Source organism: Halictus rubicundus, chromosome 12 (assembly GCF_050948215.1).
Source record: "Halictus rubicundus isolate RS-2024b chromosome 12, iyHalRubi1_principal, whole genome shotgun sequence".
Lineage (NCBI taxonomy): Eukaryota > Metazoa > Arthropoda > Insecta > Hymenoptera > Halictidae > Halictus > Halictus rubicundus.
Window position 1 is genome coordinate 5,938,318 of NC_135160.1, and position 23,357 is coordinate 5,961,674.

General features: G+C 44.0%; 2 protein-coding genes and 1 long non-coding RNA gene across 12 annotated transcripts in view; all 3 read right to left on the reverse strand.

The window, feature by feature from the left end:
• Window positions 1-23,300, reverse strand: part of Rdgb (retinal degeneration B) — a 35,771-nt gene extending 12,471 nt beyond the window's left edge. For 5 of the 10 annotated variants that reach the window (XR_013083184.1, XM_076798310.1, XM_076798309.1 and 2 more), the window contains exons 1-6: window positions 4,307-4,858; window positions 2,452-2,637; window positions 1,880-2,216; window positions 1,656-1,792; window positions 1,119-1,236; window positions 283-664 (exon numbers count right to left, since the gene is read on the reverse strand). Coding sequence is in view for 9 of the 10 variants with exons in the window: in XM_076798310.1 (XP_076654425.1) it covers window positions 283-664; window positions 1,119-1,236; window positions 1,656-1,792; window positions 1,880-2,216; window positions 2,452-2,529 (1,052 nt within the window). In the remaining variant the exon portion in view is untranslated. Of the gene's footprint in view, window positions 1-282; window positions 665-1,118; window positions 1,237-1,655; window positions 1,793-1,879; window positions 2,217-2,451; window positions 2,638-4,306; window positions 4,860-23,171 lie in introns of those variants that run through there. The other 5 variants (XM_076798308.1, XM_076798305.1, XM_076798306.1 and 2 more) reach the window with 2 other exon arrangements.
• On the reverse strand, window positions 10,660-12,683 carry LOC143359459 (cytochrome c oxidase subunit 6A1, mitochondrial). The gene is made up of 2 exons (XM_076797390.1): window positions 11,629-12,683; window positions 10,660-11,036 (listed from the first exon to the last, which is right to left on the reverse strand). The coding sequence occupies exons 1-2, from the start codon at window positions 11,794-11,796 to the stop codon at window positions 10,914-10,916; spliced, it is 291 nt and encodes a 96-aa protein (XP_076653505.1). The 5' UTR covers window positions 11,797-12,683; the 3' UTR covers window positions 10,660-10,913.
• Window positions 12,821-15,468, reverse strand: LOC143359452 (uncharacterized). Its single transcript, XR_013083121.1, has 2 exons — window positions 13,595-15,468; window positions 12,821-13,143 (listed from the first exon to the last, which is right to left on the reverse strand). It is a non-coding gene; the product is annotated as an uncharacterized LOC143359452 (long non-coding RNA).
• Window positions 23,301-23,357: the final 57 nt, after the last annotated feature.

Sequence of the window (23,357 nt, forward strand, 5' to 3'; positions counted from 1 at the left end):
GGAACAGATATGACCACCGTAAATATCGTAACGACATGGGACGGATAAACATTAGGGTGGTCCTTATTTCTGGACTTTCCAGTTTTTCTGGTCTTAGCCCCCTAAATTGTGACAAGTGGTGAGGAAATGATGTGTGCCAAATTTGCTTTCATTAATTTCTCGCCAAGTGTCACAATTTATGGGGGTAAGACCAAACAAAATTTGTTGTCCCTTATAGCTAAGAACCACCCTAATAGACATCCACCAAAGCAAAAAGATTTCTGATTTTACTTCGAGTTTTACCTAAGTTCAGGTACTTCGGTTGGGGAGTCTTCGGGACTGATTTCACCCTCGGAACTGCCGGCCGTGTTCGACATGCCTATGTCGGAGGATTTCCTCATGCTCGGCGGGCTCTGAAGGTCCTCGTTCTTCTCGATGCTTCCGAGGGTAGCCGCCAAGGTAGCCGCAACTTGCCGCTCTGAATCTTGAGGAGTCGCGTTGGATGTTGCATTGTCCTGGTTCTCGTCTGTGGACTCTTCGCCTCCGTCCACGGCGCCCATTCTCTTCTGTAATGCCAGCTGAGTTTGCTTCTCGATCTCCCGGATGTCCTCCATCGTCAAACCGTTCCACTCGTCTTGCCAGGCCCATGCTTGCTTGTGCGCCCGCACCATCGTCTTCCGCAGAGCTGGAAATATTCAGTGTACTATTGACTGCATTGCCAAACGCTTCTTCATGTTCAGTTTTAACTCCAAAACCAAAACATTTCTTCTGACCTAGAATATTTCCACTGTACATGATTTACGTACGAAGTTCATCACTAGACAGCGGATTTTATGCATACACGACAAGAACGAGTAGATCAAAAACAGTAAAAACATTTAAAACGTCTAGAAATACTGTTGTACTGCTTCTAACTCTATGGAGTTATTATGAAATGAAATATATGTCTATGTAGTTCCTGTGAGTTGCAATTGATGCAGACAATTTCAATTTGGCATACAAATCCGCAGGCTAATAATAACAAAACAATTTTCAATGGCGCCTTGGTGTCACCACTCGGGTGTAAAGGGTTAACGTTCATGCAACAGTGAAATCAATGAATATGAAAAATACAGTAAGCGTGATTATACGATACTGACCTATATCGTGGATAAACTTTTCCAACTTCGTCTGTACGCCCCAGTAACGAAACTCTACGCGACAAAGTTTGTAGGCGCACATTAAAGACTTCCCGGACGGCGTTGGCTGTTGCTTTCCCTAAACAAGAGTCCTAGCGTATCAGTATCGTTCATATTGCGAGTTAGACGGACGTTACGACGGACATTACAACGTGCACCGTTGCGTTACATCGGTCGCGCGAGCAACGTATGTAAGTACAACTTCGGCAACGTACCATGATTCGGAAAAAATACCATGTCTTTACAATCTTGTGTTTGACCTATTCGTTTTTACCATAAATACATAAAATCCGCAGTATATTAATAACGTGCGTCAACATCGACGTCCGTCGTAACTTCCGCCGCTTTTAACGCTCGTGTGAACCCGACCTAAGAGTCGATTGACCGTTTAATGTCACCTCGACAAATATCGTATCAGCTAGAGATAGTCTCCTATCGAGTGATTTGAGCTGATCAGCTGATTTTAAAGTGATTGCGCGCAAATAGAATTGTATATACTTTCACGTCTGCCCAATAGTCCTCCAGCCATGATTCCGTTAGCGGTCCCCTTCCGGTTTTTTGAGACACATAGAGCTTTGGATCTTCCTCTTTTACATAATCACCAACGTACTGGTCCTTAACGATGTCGATTACATCTAAAATTTAATAATATTGACAATATGATCTATGGAATTTAATACGTATTTCGTTATATCTTTCAATCACAAGCTACAAGTATCTACCAACGATTCTGTTCCTCAGGTCGCTGCCACTGAGCTTGAACACATTCTCCTGATAGCCGTTATCAGGGAAATAGTACGTTTCAATCTCGATGGAGAATTTCTCCACGAAAGGACAGGTGTAACGAGTCTTCGTGTAAGGATAGGCATTCCAGGCTTCCTCTTTGACGATCAACGCCGACCTGGGCAGCAGGCTCTTGAACCATTCTGGAAGATGACTGCCCACGTGGTAGATCTTGTGTGTGTACTGGCCGTTTCCTCCTGGACCGTTGCTGTACGGTTCGTTCACTATGATCTCGACACCGCTGCCTGCTCCTTGACTCTCCTCCCGGGACTTTTTCTGCAAGAAGATAGATGTTTCAACAATCTGTGCGTTGAACGACTTCCTCCTCGTACGAGCTAATTTGTAGACCGCGGATTTTATGCATTCGTGACAACAATGGGTACGTAGAATTTAAAATTGGCATATTAAAATACATTTTCATCTCCGGTTTCTTACAATTGACTTGGACAATTTTTATTTCGTAGAAAAATCCGCAGTCCAGTTATCAGTCAGGCTTGTTCATCGACGTTACCGCTATCATGTACAGTTGAGCGATTCGGTATTCCTCCACGGTGAGAGGCAGCGGTATCCGGTACTCCTTTATCAGCATTTTGCGGTTGTTGTTTATCCTCTAGCCGACCTGAGGAGAAGCTCTTGTCGTTCCCAAGGTCGCTGCTTCCGCTTCAGCGTGCAACCTCATGGTACCATAAGCTCCGCCCTGCAAAAAAATAAGCCAGAGTTAGAATATGATCGACCATGATACAGCTCTATGATGGAAAGGTTTGATAAGAGGATCTATGATCGTTCGATAACTGTCAGCTCGCAGGGACGGTACAACAATGTTTTCATCTGCGACTAGATGGGAAGATAGCCAGTGAGAAAAAAAAACACGGACGATCGCGTGCTATGCGAACAGATAGGCCTTCCTCAGCCATCGACTTGCTAGTTTTTCTCAGTCTATAATTGAAGCACATCAAATGCTGAATCGCTGTGTTTGTACCGCACGGCTCCACGCAAATCCCCGCTCGGGGTCGACCGCGGGTCTGTTCAGTGGACATTAATAATGATGTTCTAATCGATTTCGGTAATGCGATTAACATTTAACAAGTAGACCGTAACATTCTTGCCAGCTGCATTTTTATAAAAAATAAACATTACTATCCGTCCACATACCGCATAATTATAAAAACAAGTGTACACGTTGATGCATGAAATTCGAATTTGGCAACGTAAATTTTGTATGCGTTTCATTTATATACTTAATTAATAACAAGACTATACCATCATCGTTAATTTGTTTACAAACGTATCTCATCCGTACCCTCGATTATGCATCTAATTTATTTATGTAATTTCCACACCGGCAGCGTTAACTGTTTATTTATAAATATTAAATATTATTTTTATCATGTATATGCTCTAGATAATAATAAATATTTACTATCTAAATACTGATTTCTCAACTAAATTGGCTACACATTTTTGTATCTGATAATGTTGATTTTGCGTGCATCTAATTTGCATCTTCAATCACGTATTTCTGTGTTTAATATAATTAGATGCATGAATTACGAATTGTATACACATAATTAAAATATGCAAATTAAAATATTTGTTTAATAAAAAATAAAGTATGGGATCAACGTATAACGTAGTCGAAGCCGGAAGTTATCTTGAGCGGCCAGGAGTCGCGCATAAATTTGCCGATAGTAATAATAATGCGTGACGTAAATCAATTGAGGCCCGATTCCCGTCGAATTCGCGAGCGATCTACGGGCCGCGAATAATAAATGCCTGACGAGAATCGAATTATTGTTCCCTTGAGGCGCGGTACAGCAATAAACAAATTGTTGCGTAAGCCACTTATTTATATGCCCACCTGTGCTGTGTTGGTAATACGCGGACGAAATTGCTGGTTTATTGCAATTACCAACCCGGTCCTTGAAAGTTGGAACGGCCACTTCATCGGGAACAATACGTATACATTTCGAGCCGTGCAACGGCTAGTGTATTCACATCGAGGAGACCACACGATTCTATCGGAATTCACGGAATCGGGCCAGCTTAACCTGCGAATCCACGATCTCCGATTCGTATTTGTAACCGTGGGATCCCAATAGAGCTTTCATTGGAGTTTAATGTCCGTGGCGCACGTTCGAGGATCATTGGAATCGCATTTGAAAATAGTCAGGTTCGCACGGTCCAGCATAACGGTCGACCGGGTGCCCCTATTGGACCGCAACCTGTCAGATCCGCGCCAATCGTTTCCAGCGTAGACTCAGCTGACAGATTTCCTGCGGCTCGAGGGGCGGTCGGGTCTTCTACGTTCGCGGTAATCGGACAGGGAACTTTGGACGCAAATTCGACGACGTCATGGACATACTTACAGGTAAAGGGTTTCCTTAACCTTGGGGCGTCACGGAAACGGGGCGAAGCGACGGGCGAGCTCGTCCTATCCTCTGGTCCACCGTGTGCTTTTCGCGCCACACCTTTCGGCCGAACCGCGGGAAGCCTACATGCAGCTTGGATGCACCTCGATCTCGATCCGGAAGAAAACCGGCGACCGGCAACGCCGACGAAACAGTTCACCGAAACGATTATCTACCGAGACGTTGACAGCCAATGTCCCATATCATATCTTTCAGACGTCACTTCAGCCTCCCCGAAGAAAGGGAGACAACTTCTCGCACTTCTCACTCGTCTCACGTCGTCCGAGTGTCGAGATGAACTGACAGTACGTGAGGCATGGCATACGGGTCAACCGAATGACACCTGCGACAAGGTAACGCGACACCGGGCAAGATTCAGTGGAGAAACGGGAGCAGAGTGTTACGGAGGATGTTCCGGTGATGGTTTCGAGGCAGAAAGAAGATTATTGAGTCGCCCAGGGCAGGCACAATCAGAAAATCCAACGATGTTACGTGGGCAACGCGCGGCCACTGACTGACGGCCTGGAGGTCGCTCCGATTGGCGGGCCCGTTAGCACGCGCGACTTCTCGAACCCGCGAAATCGAGCTGGACCAATCGGAGCGCCCCCTGCTGCCCCCCGTGACCCGGCGGTCCTGAGCCAGGGCCGGAGCCGTCGAGCGCGAGCCCTCTCTCCGGGCCGCGTCCAGGTAAATATTCAATTAACCCACCCCTTATCGTGCGATAACCGACGTGACTCGCGATTAAGATTTCAAACAGAATCTACCGTTGTTCGTTTCTTTCGAATTATTCTTCTGCTGTCAATGCTTCAGCTTTAGAATATACGTAGACGTACAATAACTTCAAACTGTGAGGTCGGAGAAATTTTTCGCGCTAAAGGATCGACCACAAAAAATTACGAATTTTAGCAGAGGTGAAATATCTATCTTCCTATGATGATTATATATGACTTGTTGATATTAATTGTTAAAATATAGAAATTGTAATTTCCATAAATATTCACAGACTAATCATAAAAGTGTGATGTTACGTCACGGTCATAATAGCTGTCCACCCCACTCTGCATCACAACCCTGAGCCGAGAGGAGTGGGGTGGACAGCTATTATGACGACCAGTGTGCCCCGAGTTTGCTAAACCATGTCAGTCTAAAAATTCTGAAACGAGTTACGGGGAACGAAATCTTTCTAGCCTCAACTTCTCAGATATGAATAACAATCTCGATTACGAAATAAAACGATATTTCGTTTGGTATGAGACGAAGAAACTGGTAACATTCTTGATCCACTGATCGTGAAGGTGGTTTCGCAGCGCGAGCGAAATCTCGCCCGGTTCCGCGAAGGATAACGTTGTCGAAGCGGTTGGATGAAGACGCTGGAGGCGTCGCCGGGAGTATTTCAAGTAATTCCATGAGCTTCTTAATTACAGGCGATTAGCAATGCAAATCGTCGAAGCCGTCACTGGACGGACGGCCGCCCGTTAGCCGCCTCCGCCGCCTCCCTGGCCTATTGATCGAAAACCCCCGAGCGAGCAAGAAGACGCGAGACCAGATGCGCCACGACACCACAGAGAGAGAGAGACTCTCTCGGAGAGAGGCGGCTCTCTCTTTACGACATAGGCTCGCACACGCTGGAAAATGTGCGACGCTTCCCCCCGTAGCGGCTCGCGACGGGGGAGCCGGGGGGAACCGTCGCGACCCAAACAACGGTAAAAAATGTTTTAGGCTTGAGATATACTGGGTGTCTCGAAACAGGTGGCACAAAATCTAAGTAATAATACGAACAACATTTTATCACTTGGCGCTTCGTTTTTGGGAAAATCGAATTTGAATATTTCTGTATTTCTATATGAAAATAGTACGTGCCGGTTATGTACAATTCTTTTTTATCAAGATACTTCGGTACAAGAGACTTTTCGCCACGTTCAGGCCGCTTCGAAAGCAACCCCTTATAGCATGCAACCATTTGCACAGCGGAGGATACGTTGCAGCATCTTCCGCTGAATACTTTAACCCTTTCGCCACTGCTAGGTCATGCGCTAACTACCAACGGGGCTAAGTAGAATCTGTAGTTTGAAAGTGGGAATATTCTGTTCTAAGAAATTTGTCACTCTCCAGTGCCTATGCAACTAATTTCTTGAAATAGAATATTTCAAAGTATTTACGAGGGTTGAAAGGGTTGAAATGTTCACTAACTGTGAACTAATGGCCGAGAATTTTTTAATAGATTTTCAATGGCGACGTAATATTCAAATGAACATGATATTGCGAGAAATGTGATACAGTATTTTCTAGCTTATGTTGACGTTGTTGCTTTTCTTTCAAATACCGCAGGGTTGTTGTCGTAAGGTCTGTTGATTATGGTATCTCCTTATGAAATATGGAGCAGATGTTGCCACAGAAAAATTATACTTTTTCCAGCTATATCGGACAATATATTACAATATTAAATGAAGGCATATTTACAGAAAATTCTTTTAATTTTCTTTAGTTGAAGAATGACAGTGTAGTTTTCATCAGTTAATGCTTCTATAATTAACAGAAATACATAATGCAGTTTTACTATGTTCGAATGCGTTTTTACCATGTTTTAATGCATTTTTAATGCATCGTGGAACGAGAAAAATGTGTTATCAGCTAGCGACACCTAAATACCTTTTTTCTAACGAAAGTTAGAAGTGGCGGGGGTAACTTTCTCATTGACCGACCTTCGTATTTCCGTTTCTAAAGAATATTCTCGGTGCAGGAAGCAAGAGGACGCTGATTTTCGAGTGAAAGGAAGCATTGTTACTTGAAGGATGGTTCCTCGGGTCTCGAGTGACCCGGTACTCTTCCTCGCCGAGGATCAGGCAGGAAAGCCGCACACTCCATTCACCGCCGAAGTGGACGAGCAAGAACGAGGCTTGTTTATTCTCGCTCTACACCGCTTTCAAACGCCCTTCCGAGTATCATCTTTTTATAGAGGAGAGAAAGACGCCTGTCAAGGGCCGAGGGAGGATTGCCGTTAGACGAGTAAAAATAGCGAGCATCATTTGAATTCTTTAGGTTCTAACGCGCGCGTAGCGTGAGATTAGAAACGACCGGGCTCGTTAATAGATAATTCGGTCCCATTCGAGTTATTGCTCGCATGAGTCTCAATTATTTAAACGACGTGGCACGCTTACCGTCGGACGGAAAATTCATTGAAACTGGAACGCAGAGTGCTAAAGTGGAGTTCAAATCTTACAATAGCATCTGATTTTATTATTTATTACCAGCATGAGGATTCTAATGCAAAATTTTCTAAATCGATCGTACCAAAATGGAACTTATAACTTCATAAAATCCGCAGATTATTTATTCACCCATTGCCCACAAAATTACGTCTCAAGGACGATCTCATTGGTATCGGACGACAAACTTGATTATTTTTAACTGTTCATCCTACGACGTCGAAGCAATCCAAATTATTTCATTCTCCATCGAGGCATACTTTAAGCGTCTGATGAAATGAAACAGTACGTTCTAATCTGAAACCTCGGAATTAAATTGTAAGGCAATGGGATTTAATCAAATCTGAGTAAAGCCTCTATATTGAGGATTTTGTAAAAGTTTTTTTAATCAGACGATCCGCGAGAAAGAAAATTCTAGTACTCGTTCGATTAGATCTTCCAGAACTATGTCGCGAATGAAAAACACGTTTGTATTGCAGATGAGTTGCTTCGATAGCGCGCAAGATCGCAGATTTTTCCGAACGTCTGGAAACGTGGGAGCGTCGCGACTATGCGAAGCGGACTTCGAGCTTGTCAGCAATACCAACACCGGAGGCTATACTTATTCAAAAGAGCACGAAGAAAAAAAGTAGCACAGTTAGTGTACAAAGTGCAAGGCTTAATTTGATGAGTGCCGGAGGATGAAACGGCGATATCAGACGCCGCCGATGCGGCAAGGTGAAATGCATTCACGCAAATGGCACAGGTAGAACGGGCGAGGTTACGTTGAAATTTGTATCGAGGCAACCTGGTCGGCCGCTCGTATGCGTCGCTAGTGAAGAAAACTGACCTTTGACATTAACGGAGAGCACAACCTGCCGGATAAATGTTTCTCTCTCTCCCTCCGACTCTTTCTTTCTACCATTCGTCGATGTTGAATCCACAATGTTACCGAGCAGGGCCGACGAAATTCGGGCCGATTTACGGGTGGCAAGAGAGAAGAATGAAATTCTCCTATCAAAAGGACAGAGAGATTGCGGAAGGTTAGCGACGGCGTTCCCTGTGATTTGGCACAAAAGCGGCGAGGGGGTCGCTCGATGGACGGTAAATACCGTTCTCTCTTTTGTGAGCCGGGGCGCGATACAAGGGACATTTTTATGAATAGACAAGCGCGGTTTGATTCGCACAAAAGACTCAAACGCCGGGACCAACAAAATATTGCTCCCGAGGAAAATGCCTCTGGGACGTGTCTCAATGGTTTCACGAAAAACGGGGATACCTCTGGTAAGACCTGGTTCATAAGCAAACTCGGTGCAGCGTTTTACTCCTTGATGAGTATTAACTCTTTGCCGTGCCATTTTCTTTACGGCTACAGCGATCAGGACTGCTTATTCTTAATCATATCACAGAAGAAAGAGGACAGTGTATATTGTATGTATACTTTAATACTTGGTAATGCATCAAAATACAAACTCGACATAAAGTTACGAGGAAACGGAAATCGTGACGCAGAGAAGCTGTCTTAAATGAACCGACGCCACAGTGGTCCCAATCGATGAATTAGATTCATGGATTGGGACCACTGTGCGACGTGTTAAGAATCTCGGGTGATCCGAGATTAATGTCGTCAAGGACACGCGAAGGTCGCCAAACTCATTTGGAGGCTTCGTGATTCTGGCATCGAGGTGTGCCCCGGCGTTGTCCGCGATCTTGTTGGACGGGGCGGGTATCGTTTAATTAACCCGAACTCAAGCTCGGCCGCTAATTAGACGGCTCGCAGCTATGGAATCGTGATGGCGAGAGAGACGGCGGTTTTGCGGCCGATTCCGGCGGTTCCGAGAGAGGAACGGACTCTCGAAACCATCCGTGACGGCCAACAGAGACGTCGTCGTGACGTCAAACCACATTAGGCTTTATGCACATGACGTAAAACGAAAGATTTCTCCGGGCGAGGGGAAGCGGGGACGGTACTCGTCTAGCGTTGACCTTCCAGCCTCGAGGATCCTCTGAACCTCTTGCCTAATCACTTATTTCGCGGCTACGGTGATTGAAACCTCTTCATCTTCCGCAATGTCCCATAAGATAAAGATGATCAGTATCTGCTTGTACAGGATGTCCCTGATAAATGAGTCATCCAAGTAACTTCCTTACTCGAGCCGTTCACAGGTCAAATCGATTAGCAGTGAAATTCATCTTTCAGTAATAAATAGACAGGCTTTGTGCAAAGAATAAAAATTGTTTCCATTCACTGCGCAACATTCTAGTAATAAACAAGGCGGATAGTTCGATGATCCCAGTTAGTTTGGACACACAGCAGAAATTGCGATGTGAAACGCGAGAAACGAAGGATAACTGTTTATTTGAGTCGCCGTGTTCAAGCTGCTATTGGCCTTCTCGGTAAGCAGAGGGTGTAATAACACAGCGGGCTCGTTAGATCCCCCAACACCACTTGTTTCGTTGTAACGACGTCTCGAGAACAGTTCCAGATGCTCGTATCTCGTGGCAGCAATCGTGATGCCAAGTTCCCTTCCGCGGGTTTAACTCCTTGTCCTGAAATGACGTCTCGGAGACGTCATCGGTGTCGTACGCCAAACTTGCCTATTTCTAACCTGCCGTCATAAACTAACGCGGCAGCAACCTAACCAGTATGCAGAGTTGGGCAAAAAATTATTTCAATATTTCGATTACAAATAACCGAAAGTTATCTTTTATTCGAACTCATTTTTCTCGGATACGTATTCACCACAGTTTATCCGTCAGGTACTTTTCACGATTTTCATTTGTCATCCGTGGGTCATCCGAATCTCGAAGTAACGGCTACGCGTATTCGACGCCTCTAGCGGTGAGAATTTATTTGAGAGAATTTATTCGAAGATACAGCTAATGAGTTTTAAAGTATCTTTGACTTTTATTCGAGAGTTCGCGGCAGCACCACCATTTATTCGACGGTGAATTTCGACAGATACTCGCACCTCAAATGTATCTTTGATTTTCGACGTATGATTTTCCGCGTAACTTTGAGATTTATTCGAAGTTCGATGTAGTTTTAGTAGATTACTTTATTTTCACAGATATTCTAATTTTAGCATTACCACAAAGTCATGATTCTCTCATCAACGTGATTTTATTTACAGAAAAGTTTCCACGTGACGATCGTTCAACTACTATAGTCTGCGAGACCTGTTATATCGGAATCGAAAAAATAAAGCAAAAAATAATTCAGCGATCAGTTTTTCAGATCCAAGCGTAAAACAAAATGAAAAGTACCAGCAACGCACGTTCGATTCGATGGAAAGTTAAACAGGATCCGTGAGTTTACAATACTGTTCCGTTTACATTTCGCAGATGCTAACGGAATTTAGAACGTCATACATGTTGCGTTAACCTTTTCCTTCGCTGGTCTCCGCTGCATATGGGTCCGGGACTTCGTACCCGTGCGGTGATATCGGATTTTTTACGGGGTTGTGGAAGAGCGAGTGTTTGCCGTCGCCCCATGGGAAAGGCTATCGAAAGAACGTATTTATAAATTACTCGGTTAAGGGACAAGGGACCGATCGATCCCGAGAAAAAAAAATGTAATATCATCGAACGGAATGAGAACGTAGAAAAAAAAAAATAGAGGAAACTGGAGTGGAGGAAACGGAGAGGCGATAAGGAAGCGCGGAATTCTTGCGGCAACGGTGCAGCGTGGCGTGGCGAATCGGTAAGACTTCGTTAATCGATCGCTGGGACGTGCAAATGGATTAACTCCGCGCGGACAGCGTTGCGAAAACGAGTCGGTGGAAAACCTGCGCTTTCCAGACGGGAATAATTAGAAACCGTCTGTGACTTTTGTAAAATGTGGACTCAATTCCGAGGAATTTTGATTTTCTACGGTGAAATGTTTGTTTCATCAGTTTCGAACTTAAACTTCGCGATTAAAAACTATTACTGTACCAAATGTTGCTACGAACGTCACATTTTCGATGTTCATTGCAGAAAATAAGTACCGTGCCTAATTTTGCGGGACGAATTTCAGTGAATTCGTCAGCGTGGGTGGGTGGGGTTAACTTACGAGTAGGTAGGTAGCGCATGAGAATGGCAAAAATGGCACACCTTGTTTATCCGCCGCAAATACGGGACATCAACGAATTCCTGCCTCGGCTGCTTGTTCTTGCGGTTCACGTTCGACAAAATGAGGGCGGACGCGACGGCCAGCACCGGGAAAGCGACGAAAAGGACCAGATACTTCCAAAGCTTTTCCTGGGAGGTGTCTACGCTCATGAAAGACCACGCACCCGTATTGTTAGACTCGCGAGGACTGAAGCATCTTTCGCTGTCTCTCTACAGGCAATTCTTCTGAAAGGCTTTTTATCTGATACGCTATCTGCGTGCATCGTTTATCTACGTTATTCAACTGTTTCATGCAGGCCGGGAGTAGGACAAAGGGAAAAACGCCTCCGGGGAGACAGCGTAACAGTCAAATTATCGATTAGGTATCGGGAGAATCGGTGATAACACGTGACGCACTTTATCTGTCTGACCCAAAAAGTTTTCCAAGAAACTTTCCAAGGCGCATCTTTCATACAATTGAGGAAGAAGGTGAACGCGTTCTGCGAAATGTAAGACACACTGTCGAGGCGTAAACAATTTCCTTTTAAGTATTATCAGTTTCGGTCATCAATAAATTATATCTCGACCAGCTGTGTTTGTCGTTACGTACATACAATGACTCGTTGCTATTTATCAAGTTACTCGACAGCGATGTGTCATTCGAGAATGAGAAGTGGCTTTGTGGCTTTTGAGACTTCTGCCAAAATATATTTGTGGCATTCTTCTGATTAAAACGAGTCCAAACATGGCGTAATTCGGACCATGTTTGCCGGTTTAATTCACGACTCGGTTCTACGATTTGGTTAGTTCGGATAGTCGAGGTTTTCTTCTATCCTGGATTAAACAAGCAAATGAGATCCGAATGGCGTCGTGTTTGGGCTCGTTTCAATCAGAAAAGAGTGACAAATATCATGATTAAACTTTCAAAAAGTACTATATTTTGCAGAACGATCCACAGTCTAGGACCAACTTTGTCTATTCAAATTTTACCTATCTCGTAGCAATATTCGTCCATATTCAGACAAGGTGAACGATACTTGAAGGGCTCGGGTTCCGGTGTGCAACAAGGATCGCTGACAGGAGTCGCGCAAGGATCCGTGGGCTCGGGATCAGGTGGCGCAATATTCGAGGGAGGACACTTCGGCGACTGATCTCGTGAACACTGTTGCACCTTATCGGGGCAGTCCGACTCGGATTGTTTCTTTTTGCAGGAGTTGTCCTCGGAGGACAGACAGCGAGCATTTCTCCGTCGAGATTCCCTGTCCGTTATCTTTCTGGCGCAGCCGATCGTGGAAGAATAGGATAACTTCCTCGCGAATGGAACGGGGCATCGAGTTGAAGGACGCACAGCTTTGGAGAGGTTCCAAGTATCGCGAATCGTCGCCAAAGCGAATGCTGAGGGAACCAACGAGCTCCTACCGAGCGGAAGTGCCCTTCTTCCGGGCTGCGTTTCAAGGCGACATTCGTGACCCTCGGTGTAAACATTGTTAGACGATAGTGTGCTGGATGCGTCCTTGTCTGGAAAGCACTTTTTGCAGTCACGCGAACCGGTCGAATCGTGAAACATTAGGATTCTCGAGATCGTTTTGTAGCTGCTAGGGCAAAACCAATCGGATCCCGAGGGTCCGGACTGTAAATCGTGCGCGACGGTCGAACGGGGGTTGTGCGGGGGAGTTGGATGGAGAGGGTTGGGTCCACTGACCTTGGACAATAGATTTATTATACCTCGAAATGTGAATGGCGAAACAAAATTGTGTAGCTGAAGATTTATTTGATTTTGATCCAGTATTTTAATGGAACCGTCTAGCTACTCAGTTCGTGATGGTTAATTTAAATTGTATGCGTGTACCTTAGTGTGTAAAATATTAATGAACAATTATCCGATGTAATGTCGTGGGGACTAGTGAGCTTTCACTGAACATGAGTATCCTAATAATTACGGACAGGTTAACTAAAGGATCTCTCGTACCTTCATTTATCTTCAACGATCCCCTCAGCGACTCGTTTCTCGAGATACTCGTAATCTCCTCGAGGATTATATTTTTCTTTTTCGAAGATACTCGGTGATTTATAATAATCCAATTACGAAACGCTTCCCTCGATAAGCAAACCGGAAACAGGATTCCGGATCCTCGAACGAGAACAGCCATCATCAGCGAAACATTTTTCCCCTCGTTTTGAAGACGAGGTCACAGCTGCTTTTAATTCATTTTTCTCGAAAAAGAAACGCGCGTTTATCGGATCGGTTATGTGGCTTTTGTCACGCGTTCTCGCTCGCTATTGTTCCTCTGAGCATAACTTCACGTGCACGAATGCGTTCGGAAAATTTTTTCTGCGACGCATGTCTACGGGATAAATTCCGTTCGACACGGAGACGTTCGACTTCGGTGATATCCGTGACGTTTCTTATCTCTTTTATCGCGCGGTTCCCGATGGAAGTGACGAGAACAATTTTTACTGGAAAGTATATCGAAACGAGAGCAATTTCATTATTAACGTGTTGAATGACGTGGCAGCACAGTCTCTATATCTAATCAATTCTTTAATTGAACTCGCAAATGAAATGTCGGCGTGTCGAGGTTTATTATAGCCACACAAACCAGAACACAAGGATTCGCGTTATGTCCGTTCCACAAGAGCCGCGCTTCCGGTGCATGAACATAGCTCCCATGACGTTCGCGAATCAGACGTATTTATAGAGATCTTCCGGCTCTTCCGCTTCTATTTGCTACACGTTTCCCGTCTCAGTCCCGTGGAAAATCGACAGACACACACACACACACGTCGTGCAGAAATAAGTGAGTACTCTTTCAAATGCTTTCACAAATCCGATCAAAAACTATACTAATCCAATAACGTAACTTTCTTATTCTTCATTGTTTCTTTACAAAACCTTTACCAACATGATCGTGACATTTTTCTGATTAAAACAAGTCTAAACACGGCACAGTTCCGAACATGATCACTTGGTTACCTGATAATTGTGATGCAACCCCGGTTATGCGAACCAGTGATATCTAAATTCTTTACTTAACGCGGTTCAAACAGCTTCAATTTAAAGTGATTCACATACTTGATCTAACACTGTATCTAAATAACTAATCTATCATTCGAATACTCATGTTCTCCGCTGATTAGTTCGCATAATCAAGATCCCACAATATCGCGAATTATGCGAGTAAATGTGATTCAAACAGTATCGTGTTTGGACTCATTTTAATCAGAAAAATGTCACGAATGTGTTGGTAAATGTTGCATTCAGTACCAGCATTCGCGATCAGTATTGTATCACCAATACACTAGCGTAGATGTATCGCTCAGTCTGCGAACGATATAAGCGACCTTTCGGTCGCGAAGTTTCCACATTATCGGGACATTACTAACGCGACGATCATTGTAACGTTAAAGAGCATTGTAACGTTGAAGGACGTTACAACGTTGAAGAGCACGAGATCGCCACAATCAATCAATTCAGCTAGCCGATCTTGCGCGCGAAAGTATTATCGGCTGTGCATCGTGAATTTCTATCGCGGAAGATTAATGGCGACGGGGACACCTCGCTCGGATAAATGTGCAGGCGGGATAAATGGGACAACGCGTAGCTGAAAATGTATTTTATCGAAGCGCCAGCGTGTCTGAGGTCAGTGGAAACCAGTAAACACGAACTCGTCCGTATATTACATTCTAACTGGCTCCGGGAACATCATTGTCTCATTAGTTTCTGTTCTTGATCCCGGCTTTCGCCGAGATTTTCGCGTTGATCCGTGAACTAACGAAAATTCGGATTTCTGCCTGGTGCGAACTAATTTAACGTGTTCGCTGCCAGCTCGGCGACCACAAGAATTAGATTAAAATGGGAACTAGTTTCTGCCAGACGATCATTTCGATACGTAATACATTTCTATTATTGCTCCCAGGTACAATTTGTTTGAAGAAAGTTGGTCCTAGACAATTACACAAAATATTGTCACGTTTAAAGAATTTAAAAATGCCGATGCGATCAAGAAAGAAAAAATGAATGTCTATGGGTCTTCTGTGTCTTGGCAATTAATGCGGACAAATTTTATTTTGCAGAATTTGTGCAGTTTGATAGACTATGGATGTTATGCATTTTTGGAAATGAATAAGTCAAATACTTACATTGTTGCGTTATTTTCGAATTTTCAAGATTAGCAAAAGAGAAAATGCATTTTCACCTAACTTTCAGTCGGTACGATCGACTCGAACAATTTTTATTTCGCACGAAGATCCGCAGTCTATTACATTTGATTCCCGCGGCTTTGTCCGAACCCAGTTTGCTCGGTTGAAGCACTTATCGAACCAACTCCATCGACAGCCTATTCTCGACTTCTACTCCATTCCTCCGGCTCTATTGTTAGAGCGCAATTGTTGTTTCACGTCATTCGGTAATTTCCACGCGTTCTCGACGGCCGACTGAATTTGTTTCATGAAAAAGGAACGACTCTGTCTTTCACGGAGAGAGAGAGAGAGCTTTAAAAAAAAAACAGAATAGTATCGAACGGTTCTCTTTAAATTATGATCCCCGGCTTTTTTTCCCCCGACCAGGCGGGGAATAACTTTCCAAATATTTACGGTCCTTGAAGTACGATTTATTGCGGCAATTAAGAATCGATAAAAATGACGTTTGCTCGCGGTAAACGAGACGGATCTCGTTCCAATAACCCAGGAGCGGCAAAAAAAAGTTAAAAATTACGGCAGCCTGTTTCAATGGTTAGCCTGTTCAGGCGACATTCCGCCGGTCGAAAGCTATAGCAATTTTCGACGGAGGGAAGCATACACGCATCGAAGAAGCACCAGCAATCATTTAATGCCGTAGGAAGGACTCGAGAGATCCATTTTTGCCGATACATCCATCCTCCCGTAAAGTTCCGAGCTTTCGATGGAGCTCCTTTGACATTCCCCGAGCAATTTCCTCTCTCCCGTTCGTTTTAAAAATTTTACGACCGTTCTCGGAGACTTGAAGTTCAAGGAATACGGTCGCGCGTCCGTAAATACCATCTGAACGGAACGACGAGACCGGGGAACAATTAAATACACCGCAGAGGACAAAAGGACGATCGTCGTCTCCCCGATGAAAGATCGAAAATAGTTGACTGCGGCGTGTGTTTCGCTACACGGAAACCGCCGCGATGGCGGGGCATTAATTCCCGGAGGAACCACTTCCTTGATGATATTCGATTGCGCGGCCGAGCTGAATGAAAACAGAGTAATTAATCTCCGAGCGATTCGCGGATTCCGAGCGGTTACGTTATCGAGTGCACGCAAGCCTGCAAATGTTTGTGGATCAAACAAAGTAGAACCATGTTTCTGCAGTTTATGGGAATTAATGGAGCACTCCGGGCTCGGCCAGAGGTCACTCGATGATTCCCGACGACATTCGGATCTCCGGCAGTCAAGTCGTTAGCAAACTGCCAGTCTTTATGCAAAATAAAAGTTGTTCAAGTCAGTTGCAAGAAACAGAAGTTGAACGAAGGTGTACATATTTCCTCGTTGAATAATTTCAATGACTCGAGAATAACGTGACAGACATCGGTCAATTATTCTAATGTCTTTACGGTTTCGTATTTTGACTAAGCCATTTTTGTCGTGAATGCATCAAATCCGCAGTCTAGCCATTAAGACTGCGGACCTCTATGCAAAATACAAACTTTCTGCATCAAATTGTACGAAACAGGAGTTCAGTAAAATCTATTCCCTCTTCGAATAATTTCAATAAATTGAGAGCGACGCAACAATATCCTTGAACTCTTCAAATGCATCGTCAAAAGTGGTCGATGAGGTCACTGAGAATTTTTCGAACAACAATTTCGTCAAAGTTGACTTTCATCGCAAACGATTGTTATCTATCGTGTTAAAGATAGAAATGAAGATAATATGTGCGACAACGAAAACAGAAAATTATACAAAATTTTAGTAGAGCGGAGAAGGGAGTCCTAGCTAAAGCCAAGAGGCATGGCGTTATAACGAATAGAAAAATAGAATCAAATAGAATAAATAGAGTATTGTAGGACAAGGGGTGAGAGCCTACTAATCTCTCGATCTTTATACTGAACCCTACTTTTTGAGAAACGCGTGGCCCTCGAGGCATCGAGGCACGCCGAGCGATTAAACGACGCGGAAAGAACGCGACGATAATTATTCGCCGACGATAGGACAGGAACAATAGGATCGACGAGTCTCGTCTGGGTTCCTGGAAAACGAGGATACGTCGATGCGCCTTGCGCGGTAACCTTTGACATTTCGAGAGGACGGGTCGAAGTTTCCACCCTCGTGGCCTAGACGCCTTTAGGTATCTACACAGCCATCCTCTCCGGCAGCCAAACATCCGAAATTCGCGTAGGTCCAACAGCGAAAGGCCTCCGAAAAAAAACGAGGAAAAAAGGAATACGCGAGTACTAACTTCCCCGGGAATAGTCTCGCAATCCTCCTTTTCTCTCCCATTCGAAGTGGTCAGGGATTAATTGGAAAGTTCCACGGAAATCCTTCGGCTCCCAACCAAATTAGGGACTCGGGGCGAAGCAACGAAACTAGGTCGATAGAAACTTTTTTTCTCCCCCCCCCCCCCCCCATTTCCTTTTCAGCAAATGCTCCAATTTAAATGTAATTGGACGACGGATACAAAGACTCGAAATCACGTTAGCGGATCTCATCGAATCTATCCTCCGCGTCCTCGTCGCCAACGGAGCATCCGAAAGTCCTTCTTCTCTCGAGCAATTTGCTTTTTACGAGTCACGGACCCTAACTTTTACGACAGCGTCTTTACTTCGTCGCGATAGCGGCTGAATGTTTAATTTTTTGCCTTGTTCATGTGCTCGAATGTGTATTTTCCTACTCCGCCAGTCGCGTTTCGTTTTTACACGGCGACGCAACACGATGTACGATGACGAGCTTGTGAGAAAAATGTTTTTTGGTAATGGGTTCCCGTTAAGAGCCATCACGGTGACATTATGTACTTTATCGTGCACTTTGGTACTACGCTGTGTACGGGAGCGATATGCTCGGTTAAAAATATTAGCAATTTGCCGTTCGGCATGGAAGAAGAACCTCTCGCAGTCAACAAGCTGGTATGGACATAGTCATTCGAATGTACACTGCTCATTTGTATAACAATTATAGCGTAGAAGTGACTTTAGAAGCGTCATGAATCATACGGAGTTTCAATATGCTGTATTCGCTAAATTCGCGTCTAGCTTCACAAGCCCTAAACATTTTTCTCTATTTTTATTATTGAGGATTTATTAATGGCATATTTTCATAAGAATTCTTCGTCCACGGGGGCGAATTCGTAAAACGAATTCCTGCGAGAATATGACGGATACCGGACGGGTACAAATCGCCTTATTATGAGTCGTGGATCATGTAGACGCAGTCTTCCGGGATCGATAAATTCCTTGAAACTGGAGCGAGAGCCGGTTCTTTGAAAATGTTGCGGCGCGTTTACATTCCGAACCGCCGAGTATCGTTGATAGGTCAAAAGATTGGATCAAGACCCAATTTACTTTGCCGCGTCGCCGCCCCCGCGAATTGCGTCTGCACGAGACATATTTTCGCCTCTGTTGTTCCAGGTACCAAAATGTCAGGCACGAGCAGCAGCCCTATTTATCTGTCCTCTGTTCGCGGCCGGTAAACCGTATCATGCTCACAGTGTTTCCACGCGTTTGAACTGGAGCGATTCTCGGTTTCAATGCGCGGCGGAAAGGTGACGGACGAGATAAAAGTGCGAGAATTCCGATCTGGGCGGTCGAGAAAATGAAATTTAGGAACTTGATACGTGCCAGGTGATGATCCCCTCCCCTTCCTTGAAGTTAAAGTCACCTCCCCACTTAAGTGTCCGCATTCGGTCCCGACTGCCGATGCTCAAGCGTGCAATACTGTGTACGATAGTAGTCGAATCAGTTCTTGTCAAAGATGTTCGGCTCGCGATAATTTAACTGCTGGTTCTTGAACTGATGTAAATTCAACCGTGCACTACTGCATTCGCGAAACACTGTACTTGCGTCGTTTCGATGCTACGACACTCGGCTAACTACCACGTGCATTTGTTCATCTTCACTGACCCGACCCGCTGGACGAAGTACAGCGTCGTTGTTTCTCGTACGAGAAAAAGACGCACGTACAGACACGTACAAGTAACGAGGTATCGATAAATTATTTTTAGACACGGTTTTCCGGGACTAATAGCCGCGAGGGTTCGCCGAACCCGCCGATATTGACTCGGTACAAATTCTATAAGAGGATTACATTACCCTGATTACGCGCTATCGTATGACTGCCTCGCGTTAACTGCTTTTACAGTTCATTATCGGCGGAGCGCGTTACGCTGACATTGAGGTGCATTGTGGACTCTATTCTCGGGCAGAAGTCTCCCCGGGTTGCTTAATGAGCAATAAGCTTAACGAGCAACGCGCCAGGTAAAAACGAATCGAATTAACGCGTTCGCTGACAACGGGGTCACCGGTGACCGGCGGGTAACCTGATGGAAGTGAGTTGTCGAGACAGGTAAAACGAATCGAGTTAATACGTTCTTTGCCATGGAGGTCACCGGTGACCGACAGTATCTCGTCAGTGACCGCGACATAAATAATTAAATTGTACCAGCTAGGTGAAACGAATCAAATTCACACATTGGTTTTCACGGAGGTCACCGGTGACCGGCAGTCAATCGTCCGTGACCGCGCAGTAATTAGTTAAATCGTTCGAGTCAGATGAGAATAAATCGAATTATCGCATTAACAGCAAAAGAGGTCACCGGTGGTGACCGGCAGACAATTTACCGGTATGTATCGTGTAACCGCGCTGCAATTAGTTACGTTACAACGTTTATACTATGTAATACATAGTTTCTTTCAATGAATTCATAACTATATTGTGACTGTTACGCATTTGCAACGTTTAGAATGCATAATATGCTTTGCATAGTAACCATTCGTTATGTAACTGTGCAAAGTATCTATATCTGCATGGGAACTCTATATTTGCATAGAGATCAGTAGTTTAAATTCAAATACCCTTCCCGCCTCCTTTCCTGACAAATGGCGGAGGGTGGTGTCTGCACTGACTTTCGATTTCCTTCAAAATAAAGTACAATTGCTAAACGACAATACTAAACATTGCGGAGCAATGAATGTTTGTACAAAATAAATATAGGCGGTGACGTATTCAATCATTTTATAGAACACATGTGAGATGGATGGATGGATGTGTGTGTGTGGATGGATGAAGGGCGAGCGGCGGGGACGCGAGAGCCGCCGAATGTTTAACACTAGGTTTACGGAACTCGTCAAAATGACGGGTTCTAATATTTTTATTTTGAGATTGTGAAGATCCATCTACGTGGAATTACTCAACAAACTTATTTCCTTAGGTATATATTATTTAAAAAATGGCTGAAAACTTGGATAGACACATTCTTCTTATTTTTATAAAGTAATGTAAAATACTCACTTTTAATGCTCCGTAAACCTAGTGTTAAAGGTAGCAGGCGTTGCCCCGCAACCTTCGCGGTGCGAATCACCTGAGCGAGCGGCAAAACAGCGCAAGGGGTGCGATGTTTTGACGATCGCTCGAAAAACGCTAGGACGAATCGCGCCTAGGACAAGCGGCCATTGCCCCGGGCAGTAAACAAATAAGACGAACGCTACAAAGCAGGGCAGACGGGCATCGGGGGCAGAGTAACGATAGAAATAGAGGGTGAAAGTCGTATAGTCGGGTTTTGTCGAAATAATCATAGTCGAGTCAGTAAAGTTTAGGATTAGAGTCGTGATTGTGATTGCCTAGGTGTGTTTGGTGTAAAAAAAGTCGTGTGTGAAAATAAAATAAATAGCAGTGTCAACGGGTTGTGAATTATATTTTATATTGCCAATAAATATTTGCGTACCCAGTCAGCCGGCTTTATTCCTACACACATTACAGTTTCAAAGTTCTTCGAAATTCGTTCGGCAGTCGACGCGTTAATCTGCGGTGCTCGTACTCGAATGATTGGCATGATCCAGCAATTTTGCTTGTCGGCAAATAATCTTTAATTGTCTAAACAGTCGTAACCAAAACCGTCGTAAAAGTAAAAGTTTGCACCACGAAGTTCGAATTCGATCGATCTTCCAATTGGTTGACGTCACTAGTTGCGTCATATAGACGAAGATGGAGAATGGCGGGCAGAACGTCAGGTGCACAGCGGGGTCCTCGAAACCCCCCTCGAATAATGACACATTACAATGAAAATGAACCGTCATCTCGATGAATTTATATCCTTCACTGCAAACATTTATTATCGCAATCTTTCTCCCCTGATTTTTCAATGACAGTTTGATTCATCCTCCGCTAACCTTGAACTGCATCTTGAACTAACGATCAAACAATTTTCTATCAAGTGGCAAAAAAGGAATGTACCGAGATAAAAATTTTCTGCGTCAATTGCGAGATGCTGGGGGTAATTGGAAATGTATTTCCGTTTTTAACCATCGCGATACGTTGACAATAATAAAACAGTAATCTCTGAGTTTTATGAAATCGTATGCTGTCTTTCAGCTTTTGTCGTGCTGTGATAAAAGCCGCAATCTACTCACCATGTTCTTATCTCGATTGTCGCATTAACACGATAACGAATGCAAATAATTGCAAAAGGGACGCTGCAATAAAAATAGCCGCGAAATGATGAATCCTAGGAAGATCACTGCTATTTCAACAGATTTGTGACATTGACGACTATGTCGACGCTATGGCGACGCGCTCTAGGCTAACTGCACACTTCTAAAGCACCGTCGAGCATTCAAAGAAATTAACGGCTTTTGAGTACACATGAGAGTCAAATATTAATTTTCCAGAACGAAGAATGACATTTCACATAGTGACACGTACAACGTGACTACGTATGTAGCATGATGTCTCTCGCTTTCGATACTGTTTTTAATACAACGGTTAAACTAAATGTTGACTCTATCAGACGATCCTATGAGAACGCAATTTTCTATTAACGTATAATCTAATAATAATAGTAACTCTAAACTTAGCGTTTATGTATAATAAAATAGTATCGTTGATTGACAAACGTCACCGGCACAACATACACATACTTTTTTCCCTTACTGTACATGCACGTAGTAGCTCGCATAAATAATCGACCACAAGAAAAGAGATTATTTAATAAGATTGCCTTGCTCTTTTAATTGTTTAACGTAATTATAGTAAAATTCTCGGCTAAGAATTCTACTTCGGCCAGGTGTAACAACACCGTACAAAAATCAATGAGATCAAACTAAATTGATGTCGTACGCGTGCAGGAACACTTTCGCGGTCCACTGTACAATTTCCCGTGGAAAATGTTCGTAGCGGACAAAAGGACTATCCGAATAGTTACATAAAACCAGGATGTTCGATGCATGAAAATAGATAATCTCCAGCATCTGACCGGCGTTTTTGTATAACCGGAAGTACGTAGTTGGCAATAGATCTGACTGCTAAATTGTTTGAAAAAAACAAATTGATCACGGTTACGTTGTTCCCGTGCATGCACAAACATATGTACATACCAATTCGCCGTCAGGATTCAATCAAGTCCTCTTTGTTTCCTTGGTTCTCTGGTACAATGGTGTTTCACGTACGCACGCACACACACACAAACACATGCGCGCGCGACAGCAATCATACGCAACTACCGCGATTATCCCATTGCGAGGTGTCTATCGTTTTTGTCTAGTTAATCCTGACAGAGATAG